Raw genomic sequence first — 22399 nt, forward strand, 5'->3', positions numbered from 1 at the left:
AGGGGCTCAGAGTAGAGCCGCTGCTGCTCCACATCGAAAGGAGCCAGCTGAGGTGGTTCGGGCATCTGACAAGGATGCCCCCTGGGCGCCTCCTGGGTGAGGTGTTCCAGGCATGTCCCACTGGGAGGAGGCCCCGGGGCAGACCCAGGACACGCTGGAGAGATTATATCTCTCGGCTGGCCTGGGAACGCCTTGGTGTTCCCCCGGATAAGCTGGAGGAGGTGGCTGGGGAGAGGGAGGTCTGGGCCTCTTTGCTTAGGCTGCTGCCCCCGCGACCCGGCCTCGGATAAAGCGGATGAAGATGGATGGATGGATGGATGTGCAAGTTGAGCTGCTTTTAGACAGTTGCTGAAGTCATTCGCAGTATAGAAAGCTAGTTTTAAAATAAGTCTTTCTGACTATGTGCAACAGAGCTCCTGTGGTTTTTTTCTTAACACAAAAAACGATGCTTCTTTTTCAGCCTGCAGGCTAAATTACAGCATCTCCATCACTGCTAACCAGTGTTGGGACTAAGGCGTTATTAAGTAACGCGTTACAGTAACTACGTTATTATTGTGGTAACGAGCACGGTAACTAGTTATTATGCCAAAACCGGGAACGCGTTACTCGTTACTGGGATTTAAATAGGCTCGTTATTCGTTACTTCGTGTGGTGGCTATCGCGGAGCTTCCACAGATTCAATAACATTAGCAAGTGGTGGAAGCCAGCAGGTGGATGAAGGAAAAGGGAGGCAAGAGGAGAGACCCGAAGCGGCCGCTGGTCCGAGAGTGTCAGGTGAACTGAACTTCAGGTAAGAAGTTATAACCTGCAGTCCATCTGGGTCAGATATGAACCAAGTTTAGGTGGAGTTTATTTTCGTTATGCTGACTTTTTCGTACTGCATGCTAGCTAGCATGACGGAGTTTCTATACAGCTGGGTGGGTGCTATGTTACTGATGTTGAACTTTATTTTGTTCATAAGGTTAATTATTAGAGTTGCCAACCGTCCCGTAAAAAACGGAATCGTCTCGTATTCAGAGAAACTATTACGCGTTTCGTATTGAGGTGAAAAGGAACACAGTTTGTCCCGGACTTCAGCTACAATGAAAAAGACACAAAGCTGGATTTATTCTGTGTTTACGCTGCACAGCTGCCTCTTCTTCTCTCATTCTCTCACCCCCTCTCCTGTTTCTACTTCAATCATGAAACTGATCAATGATCAGCTGATCGGCTTTTCTCTCTTGTTTATTTATCACCCACTTTGCGCCAGAAAGAGGAAACCAGCGGATGTCGCGGTAAACAACAGCAGCACTTTTAAGCTTGATCAGCTGTTGTTAGAATTTATTTAATATTACTTTCTAGTATCAGCTGATGTTGGCTGGAGCCACAGCTGTAAACCTGCTGGTCATGATATCGGTTTGGTTATGTGATGAGAGGGAAACATGAAGATGAAACCAGGAGATGTCCTTACTGGATCATCAGAGCTGTGATGGAGAAAAAGGTTTACCTTTTAGGTGACATGAATGAGTTGAAGGGAAGTTACGAACTGAAGGCAGAATTTCCGAGTTCTGAGTACAATCGAAAGCACCACGACTGCAGTTTTTGTGTTGGATGTAAAAAGCAGGCTAGGATAGAATCAGGCGTGGGATTTCTCTCGTGGAAATGTGCACATTATTTTTTCCTTTCTATTGGTAGGTGGCACAGTGCACTTGTGGCAAGTAAGCAAGCTAGAAGACTGGCAGTCTGGCTGGGTATCCAGTTACAGAAGAAACACATTAACAAGAGAATTCTGAGTAAAACCAAAGTTACTTTCCCTAGTAACTAGTTACTCTGAAAGTAACGAGTAACTTGAAGTAACTGAGTTACTTTTGATAGAAGTAACTAGTAATGTAACTAAGTTACTAATTTAAAGTAACTTACCCAACACTGCTGCTAACTGTTCAGTTTTCTTGCTGAGACTGTTTTTTTTGGTGGTTTTCTTTGAGTGATGCCACCTCCTGCCCCGACAGAGCAGACAGCTGTGCCCGTTTACAGGTAGGGTGATCACCATGCGCCCTATTATTCTCTATGTGACTCAGACTTTTCAATCAAAATGAGTATGCAGGTGAGTGCAAAGGGCAACTTCTGCAATAGTCGGTCTTGAGTAGAACCAGTTTTTTCTGAATTTGGCACAGCAGACTGATTGCTTATGTTCAATTATGTAACGTGCTGATTTGTGTTTTACTTCAAAAATAGACCAGTTATTTATCTCATCTCAAGGTGTTGCTACTGGTAACAAATCCACAGATAACTGCCACTTATCTCACGTCCTTTCAGCTCTACAGTCTCCTTTGTTTGTCTCGGTTTACTGTTTTTAAGCGTCTCACCAGCATTTGTCTTTTGAGCTGCTGCACATGGAGGCAGTTTGTACAGAGTGACATACTTTATCTAAACAAACAAAGTAAAGAAAACCGAGACATATCAGATTTATTTAGCTTAATCCTCAGAATTTTATAGAGCAAAAGAAATGTTGCTTAAAAATACACTGATAAGATTTTGACTACTAATGAGGTCAGTCTTTTTGATTAACAGAAAAAGGGTGACTGCTTGGATAAAAATGGTGTGAACACTGTAGGTTTTACAGAAAATGCATTTTAGTGGGTGTAAGAATAAATGTAAGAATAAGTCACTGAAAAAGTTCTGGAAAGTGTCTCTAAGGTCTATAACAGAGAAATGTTTTGTAAAGGTTTAGTCTGGCTCATTTTTACACACAAAAAATATCTAGAGCAGGTGTTGCTATAAACCAAAGAGACTGCCTTCTACAGGAGAAGAATGCCGGAGGACAGTTTTGCCTGCATCAGCTACATCAAAGACACTTTTCGTGTTAATGCAAGGCAGCAGCTGTTTTAAGGTTAAATCAATTAAGCTAAATTGATGAGCACAGCAGCATTCACTACCTTTGTTTGAGTATATGAATTCTTTGATGGGGAACGTGCTGAGGATTTCACTGCAGCCAGTTCTCTGGCCACAAATGAGCGCCACACCTCAACATGTTGTTATCCTTGACACAGACTCGAAGATGATAGACAAGTCCAAGCCAAACCTGTCACATCACAAAGGAAGCTATCTCTAGATGGTTCTATGAACCCTGACAACAACTATTAGATGGAATGATGATTAAATGAGCTGCCATGAGACATCAGTCTTTAAGTTTTAATCAATAGCTACCCAGGGACTTATCTTTGTATTAAAAAAATAAAAGCTTTAGGTCCAGCTGGAAGATGGAAAGTGAAGCTGCCCGCTAAGCTTTTTTCTCTTGATGACAAGTGTTGCTGCCGTTAGTTTGGAAAAGTCTAACAGCTCAGAAAAAGCCACTGATTGCTTCGCCTGCCACCGCTAACATTTTAAATTAAGCTGGGGTTTTGATTAATGGCATCCCAGCGCATGTATACTGTTTTTCTTTGCCTCCTGTGTCCTGCTTGCCCTTGACACAGCCTCACCTGTGCATTCACCAACAAGGCCAGCGTGGAGCTTGCCCTCTTGTGAATCAACTACAACCTCGCAGAGTTCCTGTTTAACTATTAAGTGTTTAATGCAGGCTTCTGAAACATTCTAGGCCTCATTAACATGAATCTATGAATGTTTAATTGTGGTTTGTATTTACAGGCTGCTCTCTCGCTGCCAGTTTGCCACTATGTGGCCTTTGATCTTGTGACAGTGCATTTGACTAAAACATATCGGATTATTTTATAGGACTCACATGCCACGATGCTGCAGCTATACAATGCGGTCTAATTGTATCTGATGTTTGGGCTGGCTGTGTCCCTAATTAATCTGTGATTTCCCTTATGTTTTAGAATTGCAAATTGGATATATTGAGCCTTTGAGCTGTTCGTTACACTGGCTGCATAGCTGGACTGAGAAACCCTCTTTATGGCTCCAAGCTAATTATTCAGCCTGTGGATCCAAGCTCTGGAAGGCTGCCTCTGCCTCTAGCTGTAGGCAGTGAATGTGTGCGTGCTTATGCATTCCACCATAGCATACAGTAGGCGTTAGAAGAAATACGTATACATGCACGCATTTGACATTCCAGATTTCACACTGTGTTCCTGTTCTTTGTATTTTTGCTGGTTATGCATTATACATGGACCTGTTTTAACGTTTTCACAGTGCACGTTTTGCTGTTTGGGAACGATGCGCTTCATTATGTGTGCAAATGCGAGCACATGCCAGTTTGGATTTCTGTGCTAATTTCTCTTGACAGCCTGAAATGTTTCTTTAAACTTATGTGTGGGCTTTATAGTTCAAAGTTACAAAAATGTCTTATCATTACGCATTCAAAGATGAGATCACAAGAAGTTGTCAAGCAGCGTTCGAGAACTTTCAGCTGAACGGCAAAAAGCAACACGGTTCCAGTCAAAATCATGTCAAACCCACACGCGGAGTTCGATATTCACCCCGTGATGTCAAGAAACCGTTTTATATTCATTCGTTTGGTCTCTGGCATTTATTATATACTACTACAAAAATGATCTAATATCCTGATAATTATTCAGAGCCACCACACATTGCAGGTTCTGACAAATTATATAGACGGGGTTATATTCTGAGCTTTATTTTACATTTTTCTGTAGAAACAGAGAGTAGCTTAGGGGAGTTTAATGAAGCAATCTAAAAAATTAAAATGAAATGGAAAAATAGCCTTCATCACACAGGGAGAAAATGGTCTCCTCTATAATTGGCACAAGAACATTACTGAATGTTAATGAGTGAAACCTTGAATTTTACAAAACCATGCATTGCAGGACTCGGTGAACAAGAGCCCTTACAGTGAGTTGGCTCTGAAGCTGTCTGTTTACTTATATTGACGAAGGCTATTTAACTTGACTGTCCTAAACGGAGAGTGCTTGTTGGCGCAAGTGATATTTGCAGACCAGCAATGCAATAATCCTTCACCATTAAAAAAGGAAAAAAATGGTACAAAAGGTGGGTTTACATCAGAAACGAGGTAATAAGATAACATTTTGTTGTGTGGAAGGTTGTTTTGCTCAGAGCCACAAAGGACACGCTCAAAGACTGAACTATGCCTCTATGTTTTATGAAAAATAAAATGAGCTTTCTCAGAGAATTGAATATGCAGCCTTGTTTGGTATGTATTAAGGTCGTTGTCTTTATAGAACTACAGAGGCCACCAGCGCTACTTACAAAGAACCAAATAAATTAAAAATGGAAAATATGTGTAAAAATGAATGATATACATAGTTTTTTCAGTTCATAGCACTAGTGTCTATTTGGGTCATGTCAATTTTGCTATTGAGATATTAAAAGAAATAACAAAAAATTCAGTGGTTGTTCCTTAACCTGAGTTTAGATCTCAGGTTAAGGAACAAGGACAAATGTACGTGAAATAGAGCAGCATGGAATTAATCAAAAGAAAAATGTGTATATATAATTTTCTTTTCGCTTATTATTTTGCTAGACTAAAATGTCTAAGGTTTAGTGGACCATTTCAAGTTAAAGTTAAGAGAAAAATCCAGTGAATCTCAATGAGCAGGTCCTTAGCTGAGGGAAGACGGTCCCTTTACTAGACAAAGTGCTAAAAGACCAAAGCTAAAGTCGGCAAAGAGTGCATAACCCATTTTATTCCAATCCAGTTTTTCCAAACAAATTTAAAATCTCTATTGCCAGAATAAAAAGAATGAGATAAAAAAAATTAACCCAGAGAACAAGAGCTTCTACGCGTGGCTTTTGTGCACTGCATGCACACAGCAGCCTCTCATCGCTCTGAGGCTGTGTGGCTCAGCAGCAGCAGCAGACAAACAGAGGGGGGCGAAGGACGGCGCAAGTTAGCACAGAGAGAGACAGGCGCTCTCATCAGTGACGGGCTCACCGGCTGCGTGGACAGAGCTGTGGCGCAGGAGGAGGAGAAGAAGAGCAATGGGGGGACAAGCTGCCTGAAAAGCAGAGCAAAACAGAGAAGCAAAAGCGTGAGAGACATCGAGAGAGGGAGGGGGAGAAAAAAGAGAGATCACAGAGAGGAGAGAAGTCATTCAGACCAGGGAGAGGGAGCGAGCTGGATGAAGCTGACAAGGACACAGAGAGAGGAAAGCGCACACAGAAGCCTTTCCTGATGGAAGAAAAGCAAGGGAGTGCTCGGACAAAGTGAAAAAGAAGAAGAGGAGGAGGTGGGGGTGCCCGACAGGAGGTCGAGCTTACGGGGCTTGACTGACATAAAAGACAAGAGGAGGAGGAGCATGAGGGCAAGTTGATGGATTTGATTTGGAGAGAGTATTTTTAGAAGGAGGAGCGGAGACATGAGGGGAATATTGAGATTAGAGATCCTGTCTGTGAGTGGGGGAGAAAAAACTAGGGGGGAAGAAGAAAGAATAACAGGAGACAGATAAGGGGGGGAGAGATGTTGAGATGTGAGTGTGACAGAACAGATTATCTCTGGTCTGGTTTCCCGCAGGAAACCGCTGTGAGTGTTTGTCCATGTACGTGCATGAGTGCCTCCTTCTCCATGTGAAAGTGTGTTGTGGTACGTCTCTAACTGTGGCCGCGCTGCTGAGAAGCAGGTCCGCTGCACGATGAAGCTGTCTCGTGTTTACCTGCAGGACCTAATAACACTGGTTAAAACCGAGTTCAGGGACAGACGAGGAGCGGATGAGTGACATCAGAAAGAACTAAAGGCACCAAAAGTGAGACCAGAAAGTGGGAGAAGAAAACAAATGAGGATCGTAGACTTTTGCGAATTCAATTAAACCACATACTTAATAGTGACAAGGAAGTGATTGCTGCCTCTGGCTGATGAATGCTTCTGCAAGCCTGTGAAGCTCAAAAAGCTTAACCCAAAAGAAGACAAACCACAGCGCTGGAACACGGCTCTTCTTGCGGACTGCACCACACCAACCAATTCTGTCCTCTGTCATCTCATTATTTTAATTACCTTCCCTTCTTTCATTTGTTTTTTGTCCTCTGTACTAAGCCCGTGGTATTTTGTATTCTGTCCTCTTCTCTCCCTCTCTCCTCCCCTCCCTCTTCCTCTTGCCTTCGCTCTCTCTGTCTCATCCTCTCTTGTTCACTGTCACCCTAACTGCCGTGGATGCTGGAGTCATTCATGTAGAAGACACCTTGCTTGGAGCACATTTGCCTAGCTGATTTTTTTTTTCTGTCCCTGCTGAGCTGGATGATTGGAGCGCTCTCACATGGAGAGACCAAGAGAAATGACCAACAAGTAGCTGCTGCTCAGTTCAACAGAGCTCCTGCACCAATAAGAGAAGGCAGCTTCAAAACACACAGCTTTCGTAAGGTCACTTTTTGTGTGTGTGTGCATGCAGTGTTAATGCACTTCAAAGTCTATAGGTCTTTAGTGTTTTTTAGGGCCAACACATATCCATGTGTGGATTACAGTAGTGGATTTATCCTGGAGCTACATGTGGGCCCCAGCCCCTGAGGCCTGGCTGGGAAATGAAGCCTTTCCCGCGGCTTTAGGAGCACTGTGGACAGCGATGGCCTTGGAAGGGCGCTGTCTCCGGAGGGGATCCCCGGCCATGATCAGAAAAGGCCGTCAGCGGCTTCATCCGAAGCCAACTCTGGCCCAGGTCACTTCCACTCTGCTGTCAAGGACACGCCTACACGGTTTGCGGCATATTTGCGTCCCTGGTGGCTCTGTGGGCCGCAGGGCCTTCTGGCTTCTGGCACTCTGCACCTCTGTAGGGTTGCTTTTATCCTGGTCCTCCAACCGCTTACTCCACTGGCTTTCCTTTCCCACATACACGCGAGTCCACACTGAATGGGCCAAAGAACTGGCTTTCCCTACGGTCACTATCTGTAACAATAACCCTATCCGCCTCTACAAACTCACCAAGAGTGACCTGTACTTTGCTGGCCACTGGCTGGGCCTGCTGCTTGCTAACCGGACAGTGAGACCCATGGTTTTGGACTTGCTTCAGGAGGACCGTCGCACCTGGTTCAAGAAACTGTCAGACTTCAGGCTCTTTCTCCCACCCAGAAACTTTGAAGGGACCAACCTGGAGTTTATGGACAGACTGAGCCACCAACTGGATGACATGCTTCTGTCCTGCAAATATAGAGGAGAGCCATGTGGAGCTCATAACTTCTCTTCTGTAAGTCGGCTTCTTGTGTTTTTCTTTCTGAAAACCGTAAACTGCAGTATAAAAGTTAAAATAATATTTGCATCATGCTGAAGCAACTCGTCTTTTGCGGTAGTCAGCCTAAATACATAAGACTGTAAAATCTATTTTACACATAACTGGCTGTTAAAACTTTGTTGGTCATCATAAAAATGTTTGAACATCATTTTCTGCATTTATTAAATCACCGCCAGACCTCTTGGCCAAGAAAATAACCAAGGGATATGAGTTTATGCATTTTCAGAAGATTTGTTAAGGAAGTTGCATGACAGTAGCCATTATCATACATTAACACAGATGAAATGGGCTAATTATCGGCTTGTGGGCAAGAATGGCTATTAAACGACCCCTACATATCAAAAATGTTCTTTAACAGTACTGCCCCAGGTTAGTTTACTGCCTCTGTGTCTGATCACTCATCTTCTTTTTCTCTGCGGATGTGAGTTTGGTGGATTTCTGTGCCCACACTCTCTCGTGGGCTCCCTTGCCATGTTTGAACCATGGCAGATGTTTTCTCTGTGGAAATGTTGAAGCTCAAGCTGTGTTTTAAACTTTTTTGTCTTTTTTTCCCTTTTCTACTATGTACTTAGTGTTGGAAACAGAAGGAGAAAGGATTAAGTATCTGTATGAAATGCACACAAATCTAAACAAATCCATAGTGAGCGTAATTATAGTTGTTTTTTTCGACTGGTGACAATTAAATATATTTGGATTTTACTTTTTAGGTTTTAGTTTAGACTTTTTTGACATCATTAGTGGCTTTGTCTGCTTTTACTGCAATAAATTGAAATAATAACCCACACAAAAGGAACCAAGACAAAACATCACATACAGCGCATGGTGTATACTGAATGTGAAGCTGAAGAAAACAGTTAGAACTCCACAGATTTTATCAAAGTCTAATTTGAGGTCTTGAGGAGTACATATAGCAGGTGGAATATTAGTCATTTGCCATGTGTTGACATAGATTCCTTCTTTTAGAAGAAGGTAGCATTACTGTCTTAATTGCTATCATTTTGGTTTTGAATGAAGACAACAAATCTGACAAGAAGTAAATTTATCAGATCTATGTTACCAAAGACTTTTCATTTACTACTGCTACTAGTGCTGCATTAGTGCTCTGACTGAACAGTTGATTGTCAAGTGTCATTGTGGGTAGTGTAGGCTTCAGGTTTCAGGTTAATGTCAGGTAATGCTTTCTTTACAACAGTTTATTTTAATAATAATAATAATAATAATAATGGATTGCATTTATATAGCACTTTTCGGGACCCCTCAAAGCGCTTTACAATACCACTATTCACTCACTCTCGCATTCATACACTGATGGAGGCAAGCTACAGTTGTAGCCACAGCTGCCCTGGGGCAGACTGACAGAGGCGAGGCTGCCATATTGCGCCATCGACCCCTCTGGCCAACACCAGTAGGCGGTAGGTGAAGTGTCTTGCCCAAGGACACAACGACCGAGACTTTCCGAGCCGGGGCTCGAACCGGCAACCTTCCGATTACAAGACGAACTGCCAACTCTTTGAGCCACGATCGCCCCTGATTTTAATTTACTTTAATGCTGATTCTTCTAATGGAGAACATTTTACCACAGGTTCAACATGAAACTTTTAGAGATACAGTTCAGTTAAATTCAACCTATACCTGTCTGCCCCTGTGTGAAAAAGTGATTGCCCTCCTAAACCTAAACCTAATAACTAGTTAATTAACATGGTATCTAGCATGGACTCAAAACACTGTGGCCAATCCTACAAAGGTTTACCAGTATTCCAAGTTTTCTTCATTTGTGGATATTGGTTCGCTGCAGTCCCAAAGGCTTAGAAATGGCTTAGTATCCCTTTACAGAGTGATAGATATCAATAAGTTTGTTGTCTAAAGCTGTTTCTTTAGATCGTGGCATGATGTGTTGCTAGTTTTGTTTTCCTTATTCATCAATAATGTCAGACTGGCAGGACATTTCAGGTGGTATAATCACAATTACACTAAAAATCCCAGTGAGTTACAGTTGTTGTGTTTAACAAGAAAACTATAGCTAACTGTGTTTTTCTTTCTTTATGCTTTTGAATAGAACTGAGCAGACCATCATCATCATTATCACTTCAGTAATGAGATTCAGAGATGAATAGCTTTTTAGTTGTTCTTGTTGTCTAATACAAGTTCAGTTTTAGTTTGTTTAAGCTCTTACATGGCTTGCCATGCAGCCTTAGAAACAAAAGCTGAGAAACAAAGCAGCATAATTGCATTGCTTCGAACCCTCCTTACAGTAAAGCACAGATTATAAAAAAAACTTAGGGTTAAGGGGAAAATAGATTTTAGGGATGTTCAAGGAGTGTGTTAAATGATAAAACAATATCAGAGATTGAAGAGCCATCTGAAACCATTAGTTACATTCTTAAATAACCAATAACCAGAGGTGGCTGTAGCTCAGGAGGTAGAGCAGGTCATCTGCCAATTGGAACGTTAATGGGTCAATCTCTGCCCATTCCAGTATGCATGCCACAGTGTCCTTAAGAAAAAAGTATCTCAAGTTGCTCTCCAATATGAGCAACTTGGGCAAGGGTGAATATTATAAAAAGTGCTCAAATGAATGTGTGTGAATGGGTGAATGACACTCAAAATATAAAGCGATTTCAGTCCTCAGGTAGAGCAGGAAAGCGTTTTATAAGAACCAGCTCATTTACCAAATCACATTTTGAATGCACTTACATGCCATTTTAGTAGACATACACCCATTTTCTATCTACAGACACACGATGGTATCATCTCTTATTTTCCACCCTGGTGTATTTTAGAACTTCCAGGACGAAGAAGGACGGAGAGCGGTGCTGCCATGTGAAATAGCTGTAGCTCCAACTAGTGATGAGTGGCTGCATAGCATCTTAGACCAAAGAGTGAACTTAAGTTGTGCATTAATAAAGTTTGAATAATTGCTGTAGCCAATTGTATTAATCATCCAGCTGACTAATCGCACACATCTCTTGTTGTTTCTGTGTGTGTGCATTACAATCAAACTAGTTTTCGTTAGTTTTACTTATTTGTCACGCTGAACTTTGTGTTTACTCTGTCTTTTTGTCCTCTGTCAGAAACAGGACAAAGCACATCAGACTGCTGCCATGCAAGTTAAGTGTGCAATCAGAACCATGCCCCAAGCCATCCATTAATTTTTTTAAGAATGCTGATGATTGCAGTAAAGACAAATACATATTATTTCTGGTTTAAATTCAGATATTTGAAATATTTGCAGCAGTAGAAAGGGCTCGTTGCTACTATCGATATCAAGGAGAAGCATTCAGTTGGTTGATTGCAATATAACAATGCAAATCTTTTGATACTGAATCCATTCAGGATGTGAACTGTTCAAGCAGCAGTTCATCCAAGCTGAATGATTTTCTTGCTTTCACAACATACAAATGTCCAAACATAAAGACTCAATCTGTGCAATCTCTCTCCATACCAGTAAATCCAAAAGGCAGAAACCATAAGGAGCTAGGTCGATGCAGCGCTAGCACAGTTTGATCCCCAATCAAGCGAGACAATTAGCGCATATTTTTCACCATGTAAGTTTCCTTATTTAGTTATTACATGGATACTACGCCAGCTAATGATAAGTTTCTCTGCAGATCACATTGATGCTCCAGTCCTGTTTTCTTTTTCATCTTGTTGTACCTTAAAGTGGGCCTCATGGCGTTAACGGGCCTCAGTGGTTTTGCTAATCTCATTAGCCTGCTGCTACAAGTCAGCAAAGACTCCCTGAGGCCTATTCATTATCACTGTATTTAAAGCAGTGTCGCTCTAAGACCAAAAAAGATGCAACAACTAGATTAAACAAGACATAGGAAGTACACGTACATAGATTTGTGGCTAAATAAACATGAGAGAGCTCTTTTCTTTTGTGTGTAAAAACTGTCTTAGTAAGAAGTGGGAAATGCAGTTTTAATATGTGTTGGTTATTACAGAGTACAGAGGAACCTTTGAACTGCCAGGCAGCCTCTGGTTTGAGTGGGAGAGGAAGGAAAAAGGTATGACAAGAAGTTGGAAGTGAGTGATGGCATAAAAAAAAAAGCATCTAGTTGATCAGGTCGCAAATACAAATGGTTCCCATAATTCTGCCCTAGCAGCAGGATTTCATGTGCTAAATCTACTGCATCACAGCGAACTAGTAGAAAGCTGGCAAATCAATAAATCTCTTAGCTCCATGCTGTGATTTATGGTGGTCTGTATTGCTCCCACATCTCCAATACTGATGTATTCTCAGCCACCCCACAGCTAGTCCCAATAGTGGGGGATGACAGATCTGGAGAAACATGCCAAAGGCCAAGCAAACTGTTCTCGGCATCCTCAGTGGGAGTAGCTGATACCTTATCAAATCCCAGGTAACAGAGCCACTTCCTGTGATGAGCAGATATACATCTCCACCATACATTTAAAAGCTCCATCAAGGACAAGATAACTGCACCTGCAGTGACAAATTAAACATTGCTTGGAGTTGGAGAGTAGCACCTAATCATACTCCAAGTAGGGAATGAAAAAAGGTGAACCTCCCTGTCTGCCCACTGTAATGTATCAACTCTATCTCAGTAGAAATCTCATAACTGCAGACCCACATTAATACTGCCCTTCCCCCCCCGTGGGGTTTGACTTGAGGAGGTTCATACGTGTTTTTGAATTGTGAATTATGCAGTACATGTATCAAATATTAATGAGTCCAAGTTTTTCTTAGAGCTGGTATATTCTACTTTTAAATCTGCATCTACAGTTTAGAGTCTTTCAGCTCGTTGTTTTGGCTTTACAGCAACTTTATTGTTTTTGTTTATTCTTAGCAACCTTACAGCTTCCTCTGCATGCCGCTCAGCACCACAAAGCAACTATAATCTGTGTTTTCTCGATGCCTAAATTTGAAGTTGATTATATACGTTTGCCTCTTCACGATATAACATAGACATAGCTTACCCTAAATCCTTTTGTTTTTGTAAATCTGCTCAGGAAGGTAGTTGTTTAGTTTAGTGTGACATTCAACTGCATTAAAAAAGGAAACCCAGGTTCCTTTTAGAAAAAGATTTAAACACAAATCCTTTGCTCTGGTGAAATCTAAAGGTCTCTTGTGAATTTTAGCAGTAATCTTTTAAGCATACTTTAATTTTTCATTAGCCTCATCTCCTCATTGTGTTTAGTAGATGTCTGCTCAGGGTTGCACATGACAAATTTAATAATCTTCTATTGGTGCTGTGGGTCAGGCATGGTGTAACGGACGATGGCTTTAACTGCTCCTCTGTTTAGTGTCTTTGTCTTATGTGACCTCTTAACAGAAACGTGCTTCATTATAATGCTAATTTTCTAATGTTTGTTGTTTTCTCTGCTTACATTAAAGATTTTTTCCCCAAAAATGTATTAAAGTAATAGTAAATATAATGTCCTTCACAATACTTTAATTCGGTATTGCACATATACGTGTAAGCAGCATCCGTGCTTGCATCAGTTTGGTGACATGACGGTTACAAAATTAAACAAAATAGATGGAAGCCAAAAAAACAGCCAGCTCTGTGTGTTTGTTTGATTTTAAACTGGTGATTAATGTAATTTCTAGATTAGATTAGATTTCCAGATCCAGATTTCTAGATTTTAGATTCATTTTCATGTTGATGTAAAGTCATCCTTGCTAGATTTTCTAACAAGAGAAAGTTAGTGTTTGTCTGTTTTTTTATTGATTAGAATAAAACAAAGCAAACAAACCAAAACAAAAATATCTCAAGGCCAAAACATGTGATCTCACGTTTGCAACTTTGTTTTCTACTGAGCTAGTTGAATTCACACTGGAGACTTCTGCATCTCTGTGTTTATGTTGCTGACATTAAAGGTGTAACTGTCTGTAGCGTTAGGTTCACCATGTAACAAATAAGACAGAATTTAGATCTATATAAAGGTAAATTGCTTTAACAAGAAAAAAAATACTGATTTGCTTACATGTAGATGTTCTGTGGCCATCAACGACAGATATGTTTAATTTGCTCAGTGCAATCCAATTTTATTTATATGGCACATTTCATTACACATAAACTCAATGTGTTTAACACAAAAGAATAAAAGCATCAAAACCTGTGTAGGGTTACAATGCCTTAAGGCAGTGAAACGGCAAAATAAAACTTAAAATACACACTCAGCTATTGAGTGTAAGCCTGTGTGAACAAAGAGGTTTTGAGTTTGTTTTTGAATGTCGGCACAAATGTAATTGATCTCAGGTCAACAGGCAGCTTGTTCCAAAGAACAGAACCACAGTAGCTGAAAGCACCTTCAGCACACTTGGATCTGATTCTAATAACAAAGGATCTCCACCTGATGACATGAGAGGTCTGACTGGGTTATAAACAGTAAGCAAGTCTGATATGTACTGGAGAACAAAACCATGAAAAGCTCTGTGAATGAAAAAAAGTATTTTAAAGCTCAAGCATCTGTATTGCACTGGGAGGCAATGAAGGGATCACAATATTTTTGCATACTTATAAGGAGTCTGTCCTAATGATGATCTGGAGAGTCCTGCAAATAAATGTTTACAATAATCTGACCTGCCCGACATGGAAGCAAGACCAATTTCTCAGTCTCTTTGAGTTTTATTTTTGTTAGATTTTTTCAGTGATAGAAAGCACTTCTGCTAATTTTATCAATATGATTATCAAACCTGAGATCACTGTCTAAAATAATGCAGAGGTTCCTGACTTGCTCACTGTCTTGCCTCTGTTCAGTTCTAAAAACTTTGAGATATTCAGCAAATAATGCCACCAATGCAGTAAACAGGCGTTAGATCGTCATAAAAGGACAGGTACAACTGTCTAATCAGCGGAATAAGAATGGTAGGCTGTGTTATGATTCTTTATGATAGCACCAACTGGAAGCATACGAAGATTAAAGAGCAATGAACCAAGACAGACACTTGAGGAATCCCTGATTTAATTTTTATTTGTGCAGATCTACAACTGCTGAAAATGAAAACCTCAACCCTTTAGGTTTGACGAGAGCCAGTCAAGAACCTGACCTATTAAACCAACTGAATCATAAAGCCCAAGTCATGATCGGCAGAGTCAAAAGCAGCACTGTTGATTTTTAGGCCATTGATGACTTCAGGAAAAGCTGATTCTGGGCTATGATTGGACCTGAACCCTGACTGGCACATATCACTAGATGGCCTTTCTGAAAACATCCCCAAAGAGAATTGTCTACTCCCAAGATCAAACTGGGAATATTTTATTTCTTATGTGAATGTGTAAACTACTACTTTTTGCAAAATAATATTTCTATTTTTATTGTTTTTGAGCTGAAACAGAAAGTTTGTGAACATCATAGGGTTTTTTTTTTCACTTTTTTATTTAGGCAGTAGATGTACTTGCAGTTGTCTTGGGGCTATTTTCAGCTGAACCTTCCATTTTCATTCTGGAGCTCTAATTATTTGCAATTTTATTGTCTGTCTGGGAAAACCTGAGATCTGCACCACCTTTTGACTTTCCTCTTTTACTTTCCACACCGAGCCTATAAACACAATGAAGAGGCGTATTTGCAGAGGGCCCTGCGAAGCCACCTACAAAGCCTCGTCAATCTCCACTGAGCCTGAAGAGGCCCCTGATTGAGTTTTAAGCACATCCAGGTAATAATGCTGGTCTCTCCTGCTTTCGTTTGTCACAGACCTTTTCGGTAGAATTCCACAAAGTAAGACCATGAGCTATTGATTTGGCTTCAAGTAAACAATAGTGGGAGTCAGGTGGAAGCTTCAGCTCCAACGAGAGCAATCTCATTAACACAGGTGGCCTGGTGCTAACCATGCTCCTCAGCACCAGTCCAATTTCCCTCTTCAGAACAGATGGCCTGAGTGGTTTCATGAGCTCCAACTTCCAGGTTCCACATTAAAAACCATAATAGTACTGTGTGTATGAATGGCCACAGCGCGGGTCATTGATATGCCACTAGATGCAGGCGGCATCCAGTAGCTGTTTGACTGCAAGCACAACGAACAGTCACCTTAATCTGCCAGCGTAATGCATGCCTTGAATGCAGATGAAAAGATTATACATGGTTAGTATTCATAAGGTCGCATCAATGTATAAACCACAAAACTTGTGTAAAAGGTTAGTGTTTGAAATAGAGAGCTAATGGATACTGTTCTGTTCCATGAATACCATTAGCAGAATCTGTGTCCAGTCTCCACTACACCTTATAAAGGGTGTGAGTTCCAGCAAATGAGCTTCACATGGTCTTTCTTTGTAATACTGCTAAGAAAAACATTTGCGTTGTTGAGCTTCTCTTAGGAGGCTGTGACTGAAGCAGCGGTATATCAAGTAATGGCAGGGTCGGTCTGATCCCGAGGCTCTACACTTCGAGACATGTCATCAGGAAAGACGTTAAACCCAAATTTCCTCTCAGTGCTCGGTGCTGACACGCTTTTGTGAATAAGAATTCCATTTTAAAGCGCTAGCTGGGATGTAGTTAAGGTTAAAGGCACAATATGTGTTTAGTATATTTAACATTTATACAGCACATAAGTGATGACACATGCAGTGATTGCAGTATTTAAAAAGTGTGTAGTTTAAAACATTTCACCATTTTCCAGCTCATTTTCCACATACACAAATTCTGCTCTAAAGATATGCATACAACTACGCCCATGATTTAAATCTATATTCACTGTGAGCACCTTTGGGCAAGAAACACCCACCTGCAGCACCATCTCCGTGTTGTGCACATACAAAATGGCCAAATAGTTCAGTGCTAATGGACATTATATGAGATCCAGCATTTTGTGTAGTACAACACAAGCAAAGGCTACACTGGTAACATTGTCTCAGAGATTACCCTACAGTTGCATCAACAACTCTGTGACAGAAAGTCAACAATCACTAAATGTTCTAAGCTTTGCAAAGGTGAGATGTTATTGCAGGGATGTTTTATCAGATTGCATTACATTGCACTTCTGTATATTTTAATTTCAGAGCACAAAATGTAAGAAGAATATTAAATGCATTTCAGAAGTCCAAGAGACAGTTCAGTTTTCCAAAGTCCCCCCTGTGAAACACACCGACATCATCTCTACATCACATCACAGGCATTTTCTTTTTGGACTGTGCTCAGCATGCTTTTGATTTCCTTACATTACAATTTATGTTTATAGTACTCCAGCTTTTGTAAAGTGCCACCCACACTAAAACATTCCATAAACTCATTAGATTTTCTCAGCATAATTAGATGTGTTTATGGGTTTTGAGACAGGTGAACTTAAAATGTCTAATTATGCCACAACAGGAGGGCTTATCAAAAACTCTGAAGTGTGATTACAGAGTTAGTCGTTTAATGATCAAAATACCTTGCAGGGAAATTCAAAAACAATATTCCAACTTGTAAGTTTATGTAAACACTTTTTACAAGTCAAAAAAATTATTATTATAAGATTATATGAAACCAACCCAACATTTTTTCCATTTCCCTGACAAAGAGAATTACCCAAGTGAATTAATTTGACTCTGCGTCATTTACATCAGAACAAGGAATAAACAAATTGCCAACACAGCTCATGCATTTCTTTAATGCAACAACTGATTCACATTTTCATTGTATCGGGAGTGGTAATTGTTGTAGTAGCATTTGTTTGAGTCACAGTTTATAAGAACAAGAGTGGGTAGTTTTATACACACACACACACACATATATATACATTCTCCTCTCGCCCCAGCGGGCAGTTCAAGCTCGGGTCCTTTACCCTGGGAGCTTGAGGGGACTGCGCTCTTCTAGACAGAGATCTCGGATGTCATTCCTGGGATCTGCTGGAGCCATTCACCTTGCTTGGGAACCACCGCACCTATTGCTCCGATTACCACTGGGACCACTGTTACCTTCACCCTTCATATCTTCTCAAGCTCTTCTCTGTGCCCTTGGTACTTCTCTAGCTTCTAGTGTTCCTTCTTCCTGATGTTGCTGTCATTCGGTATCGCTACATCTATCATTACAAGCCATCTACTTCTGCTTGTCTATGTAAGAATTTAATCAGATTGCAGTTCTTTCTGATCCTTTGCTTCTGTTAAAACAAAGTACAGCAGTAACAGCCCGTGTGTTAGAATCAATCATATAAACAACCGGTTAGTGCTTGAAGAAAACAAAATCACGCACAGACGGGGTGGATCATTCAGCAGCAGGCACGGCACTGACACTAATATGGGCTTCCCAGCATGTGATAGTGGCTCTGTGTGGTTCTCCTCATAGGAGTCTCTTATCATATGACAGGGCAGCAGTCAACCCATGCAGCCAAAAACACACTCATGCACACACACATAAGATGCTATTAGAGTGTGAAGAGAATGGCGTAGCTGCATGTTTTCTTCCTCACAGCGGCACTCTAAACTTCACACCTTCTCTCTTTTTGAATCCACAGTCTACCCTAAAAGCCTAATTAAGTATTAAGAGGCACATATACAGGAATTAATTTGGCACTGCACAATATATATATAATTTCTAACATGCTGGAAACAGGCCAAGAACATATTTCCAACTTATTACATCCCACATACGGTACATTCCAGATTTCACGTTCTGAATATGAGATTCAGGGCTCTGCAGTCCCCTAAGGGAGTTATCATGACATACAGAATGACCATAGAGTACATAATTTTGACCTTCTTTTTAAACTTGCTTTCTTCCATTATATGGTTTGTGTTTTTTTAGATTTAAATCAGCTGGCTCGGGTCAAAATGTGTCTTGGCATTAGAAGATAAAAGTTCCTTGGCTCTGGGAGAGGGGGAAAAAAGCAGATTCAGCCATGTTAGACATATTTAGTCCCACCTAGCTGCATCCCTTCTTATCATGCTGCATTCCCTTATATGCAGACGCTGGATATGCATAACAATATTGTCTGATTTGATCAGAGACTCGTGTATCATAAAGATTCTGGTGTCAGCCCACCTCATTTATGTTCAGGACAAAAGCAGCCATTTCTTATTCCCATTGTTTTTTTAAATCTCGTTTTTGAATGCTACAGTGTTACTATTCCATCCAGGAAATGCTCCCCCCCCCCCATTTTTCCCATTTCTATTACTTGTACCTTTGTTCAGTTACTCCCAAGCTGCTTCAGCCTAGATGATCTGTAGTGAACAGTATGAGGTTGTTTTTTGGATGACTCTCAGATGTGTGTGTGTCTGAAAATTCCTACAGCCTGCAAATGTTGCTGTAGACCAGGCTTCTCTGAGGACACCTTTAACCTCAGGTTTGAGAACGAAGGACCACAGCACAGGCAAATGTAAACAGACTTAAAAGGGCAAGTAGATGTTTGTTCTCACTTGAATCTCACAAGATTATGCTTTGAAGGAAGAATCAACGAAGGATACCAGCCTACTCTCCTGACAGTCTGTTTTAAGGCTGTGCATCTTTGATGAAAGCTGGTTCTACTGATGCGCCTTTAGCCAGCACTCAAAGCTGCATTCCCTCACTCACACCCTGTGCGTACACTTCCTTGCTTATGTCCACATTTCCCATATAGATAGTTGAACTGGATACTATTGATGTCTGGCTTAATCCATATTTTATAACTTTACCTCAGTATGTCAGTAGTTCAATTTTGGACTCTCACCTCCTTTTTAGTAGCTTGAAAAAATAGCACATTTTGTATGTTCAGCCTAGAAATACCAGACTGTAGTCAGCTAAATGAGTCTGCGTGTGACTCCCTTTCTGCTTTATCATTTTGGGCTTTCTGTGAGCCTTTGATATCGTGTCCCTTGGGTCCATTTTGCTTTGGGGGAGGCAGAGAGGAGAGGTGGTTGTTTTGGAAGTCAGAGGGAAATAGGTAAAAAGCTAAGAAAGGGAGTAGGCATCAAGAGACAAAGAACACAGCAATGTGCCAGATTTAACCTTAGCAATATCAAAGAGAGAAACCTGTCTGAGATTCTCAACTTCTGTCAATAATTTAACATATCTCTCAGATGTTTGTGCCTCTCTTTCAGACAAGAATACACTCATAAAAGGAGCTATTTACAGCAATTCATCCTTTTAACTTGGCAGCACATTTTAATTTACCTTTACAGTCTCACCCATATATTGCATACATATATGTAAATATTTCAGTATTACCCATTGCTTATATCTACCGTATACCGTAGGTGGCAAATTAAATATTCCACTCGGCTTAATTAATAAGAAATTGCCATATGTCAACCCTTGTAACAGAAATAATAGAGAGAAAAGAAATGTGTGAAATCCAGCTGAGACTATTCAGATATGTTCCTCTCCCTCTACACTAACTGCATGCTTTCTTTCAATGCTATTGTACGTTCTCAGCCTCACAGTGAGGCCCTGAGATAAATTATGTCTGAATTGGTGCTATATAAATATATTTTAATTAAATTAAATGGGAATGAAATAATTATTTTTCTGTTCACTGAAGAAACAGAAGTGTTTTCCTTTTTCCCTCCGTGTGCCTTCAGGTTGTATTCCTTTCGGTTATTCACTATTTAAAGTTTTGCTATGTTTCAACCATCATACAGAGTTGCAGTCATTAAGAAATCTTAATCGTTATTGATTTTGATGGCGAAATGATTTTTTCAGAGAAATTTAAAAAAGACAAAAAATAAAATTTCACGTAGTGTGTAGATATCAGATAACACAGATTGATATAAACTACAGTGGCAAGTTAAAGTAAGGAAATATTTTCGAAGGTTTACTACTTTTAAAAAGGTGTGTCTTGAAATATGTCAGTTCTTTAAATATTATTATAACTACAGCTAAGAAGAAAAAAAATCTATATAACATAAATTATTTATATTCCAATTATACAAAAAGAAAATTTACATAGGACTCTATGTGTTCATGTGAAAATCTATTCGGTAGCTTGTGAAACCACCATTCTGGTTCATGCCGTCAGCCCTTTTAATTCATCAACCAGGGAAATTAATTTTAAAACCTTCAGAAGAAAAGTTATCAAGCATGGCTGGTGTAAAGTGTTCGGCAGTACTCTTACGTTCCATATGCAGTCCTTTGAAAAACTGCCCCATAGTTCATTAGTTTGAAGAAGCACCTTCATCAGCACCAACTTAAACTTGTTTTCAGTCTCTCACAATGTTGTGGAGGGAGTTTGCCCCACTCATTTTTACAGTGTTGCTTATGTTCAATGAAGTTTGCAGGGCAATCACTTAATAACAGCCCTCTTTGGAGGTCTTGCAACAGCATTTCAGGTCTAGGTCACAACCTTGACTGAGTCATTCTTACACCTTGATTCTTTTCTTCTTCTGTCACTCTAAAAGTAGTCCTTCTTTTGTCCTGTTGAATGACTCAGCCTCACATTTTATCATTGTTAGGCAAACTGGGAGCACCTTGTTAAAGTTTACAACCCTGGTGTGAAATGATTTTGTTGAGTTTATACAACGCAGAACTGATGGCATAACAACAGAGATGAGCTCTTTGGTGATTTTGTCGTACCCATAACCAGGTTGTGACAGTACTGACGGGAAAACATCATCTCAGAGGTGAAGTATTGCGTGGGGAGCGTTATGATTTGTAAGTGCTGCCTCTGGACCTGGGCACCATGCCATCACAGAAAGGAAAATTATTTCCAGGTTTATCCGCATATCTTACCGGATAATCACAGAGGCTCTCTGCCAGCTGACGCTTAGCAGAAGTTGGGTGATGCAGCAGAACAACGACCCAAAGACTCAAGTAAATTGGCTTCAGTGTATTTTCATGGAAAAAAAAAAATCAAAACCTGATCATTTTCTGTGATGTTGGATAAAAACCAGGATCTGCTCTGAAGACCTGAATACAGAAATATCTTAAATTTCAAAGTGCATGAAGGGGGAAAAAATTAATGTCACAGTATATCATGATGATTCCAGACTGTGTGAAATTTTGATTGAAGTTTGAAGATATCTTTAAAGACATATGATGATATGCAGTGTGGAGTGCATTAGTTATTGTTTTCTTTGTACCTGCTGATTCAGGTTTTTCTGCAGCTCTCCACAAGCTGTCCTTGACTCTTGGACAACCCTTCTTATGATTCTTTTCAATGCTGTGTCTGAAATCACCTGGTTGTAGCCAGTTTATTAGCTTTTTAAATATTTTTTTTTTTTACCACTGTTATTCAATGCAGCCTGAACTTTCTTAGATAATCTTTCCTCTAATTCCTTTAAGGAGGTTTCAGGAAAAGATTCCCAGCTTTCCCAGCTTTCCAGTACCACTGTTTGAAATGCAGCTCCGATCCATGACAGAACCTCCACTATGTTTTATAGCTGGCTGAAGACATTCAGGGTTGTACCTCTTTACAGTCC

General features: G+C 40.4%; 1 protein-coding gene across 2 annotated transcripts in view; it reads left to right on the top strand.

Annotated features, from left to right (window-relative positions):
* asic2 (acid-sensing (proton-gated) ion channel 2) overlaps nt 1–22399 on the top strand; it is a 402072-nt gene that overhangs the window by 269425 nt on the left and 110248 nt on the right. The window contains exon 1 of one of the 2 annotated variants that reach the window (XM_084925295.1): nt 5841–8084. The exons of the other annotated variant lie outside the window; for it this stretch is intronic. Coding sequence (XP_084781421.1) covers nt 7392–8084 — 693 coding nt within the window. The 5' untranslated portion in view covers nt 5841–7391. Of the gene's footprint in view, nt 1–5840; nt 8085–22399 lie in introns of those variants that run through there. 2 annotated transcript variants of the gene reach the window in all.

Source organism: Perissodus microlepis, chromosome 4, assembly GCF_051167445.1.
Source record: "Perissodus microlepis isolate ML-2025 ecotype Zambia chromosome 4, ASM5116744v1, whole genome shotgun sequence".
Classification (NCBI taxonomy): domain Eukaryota; kingdom Metazoa; phylum Chordata; class Actinopteri; order Cichliformes; family Cichlidae; genus Perissodus; species Perissodus microlepis.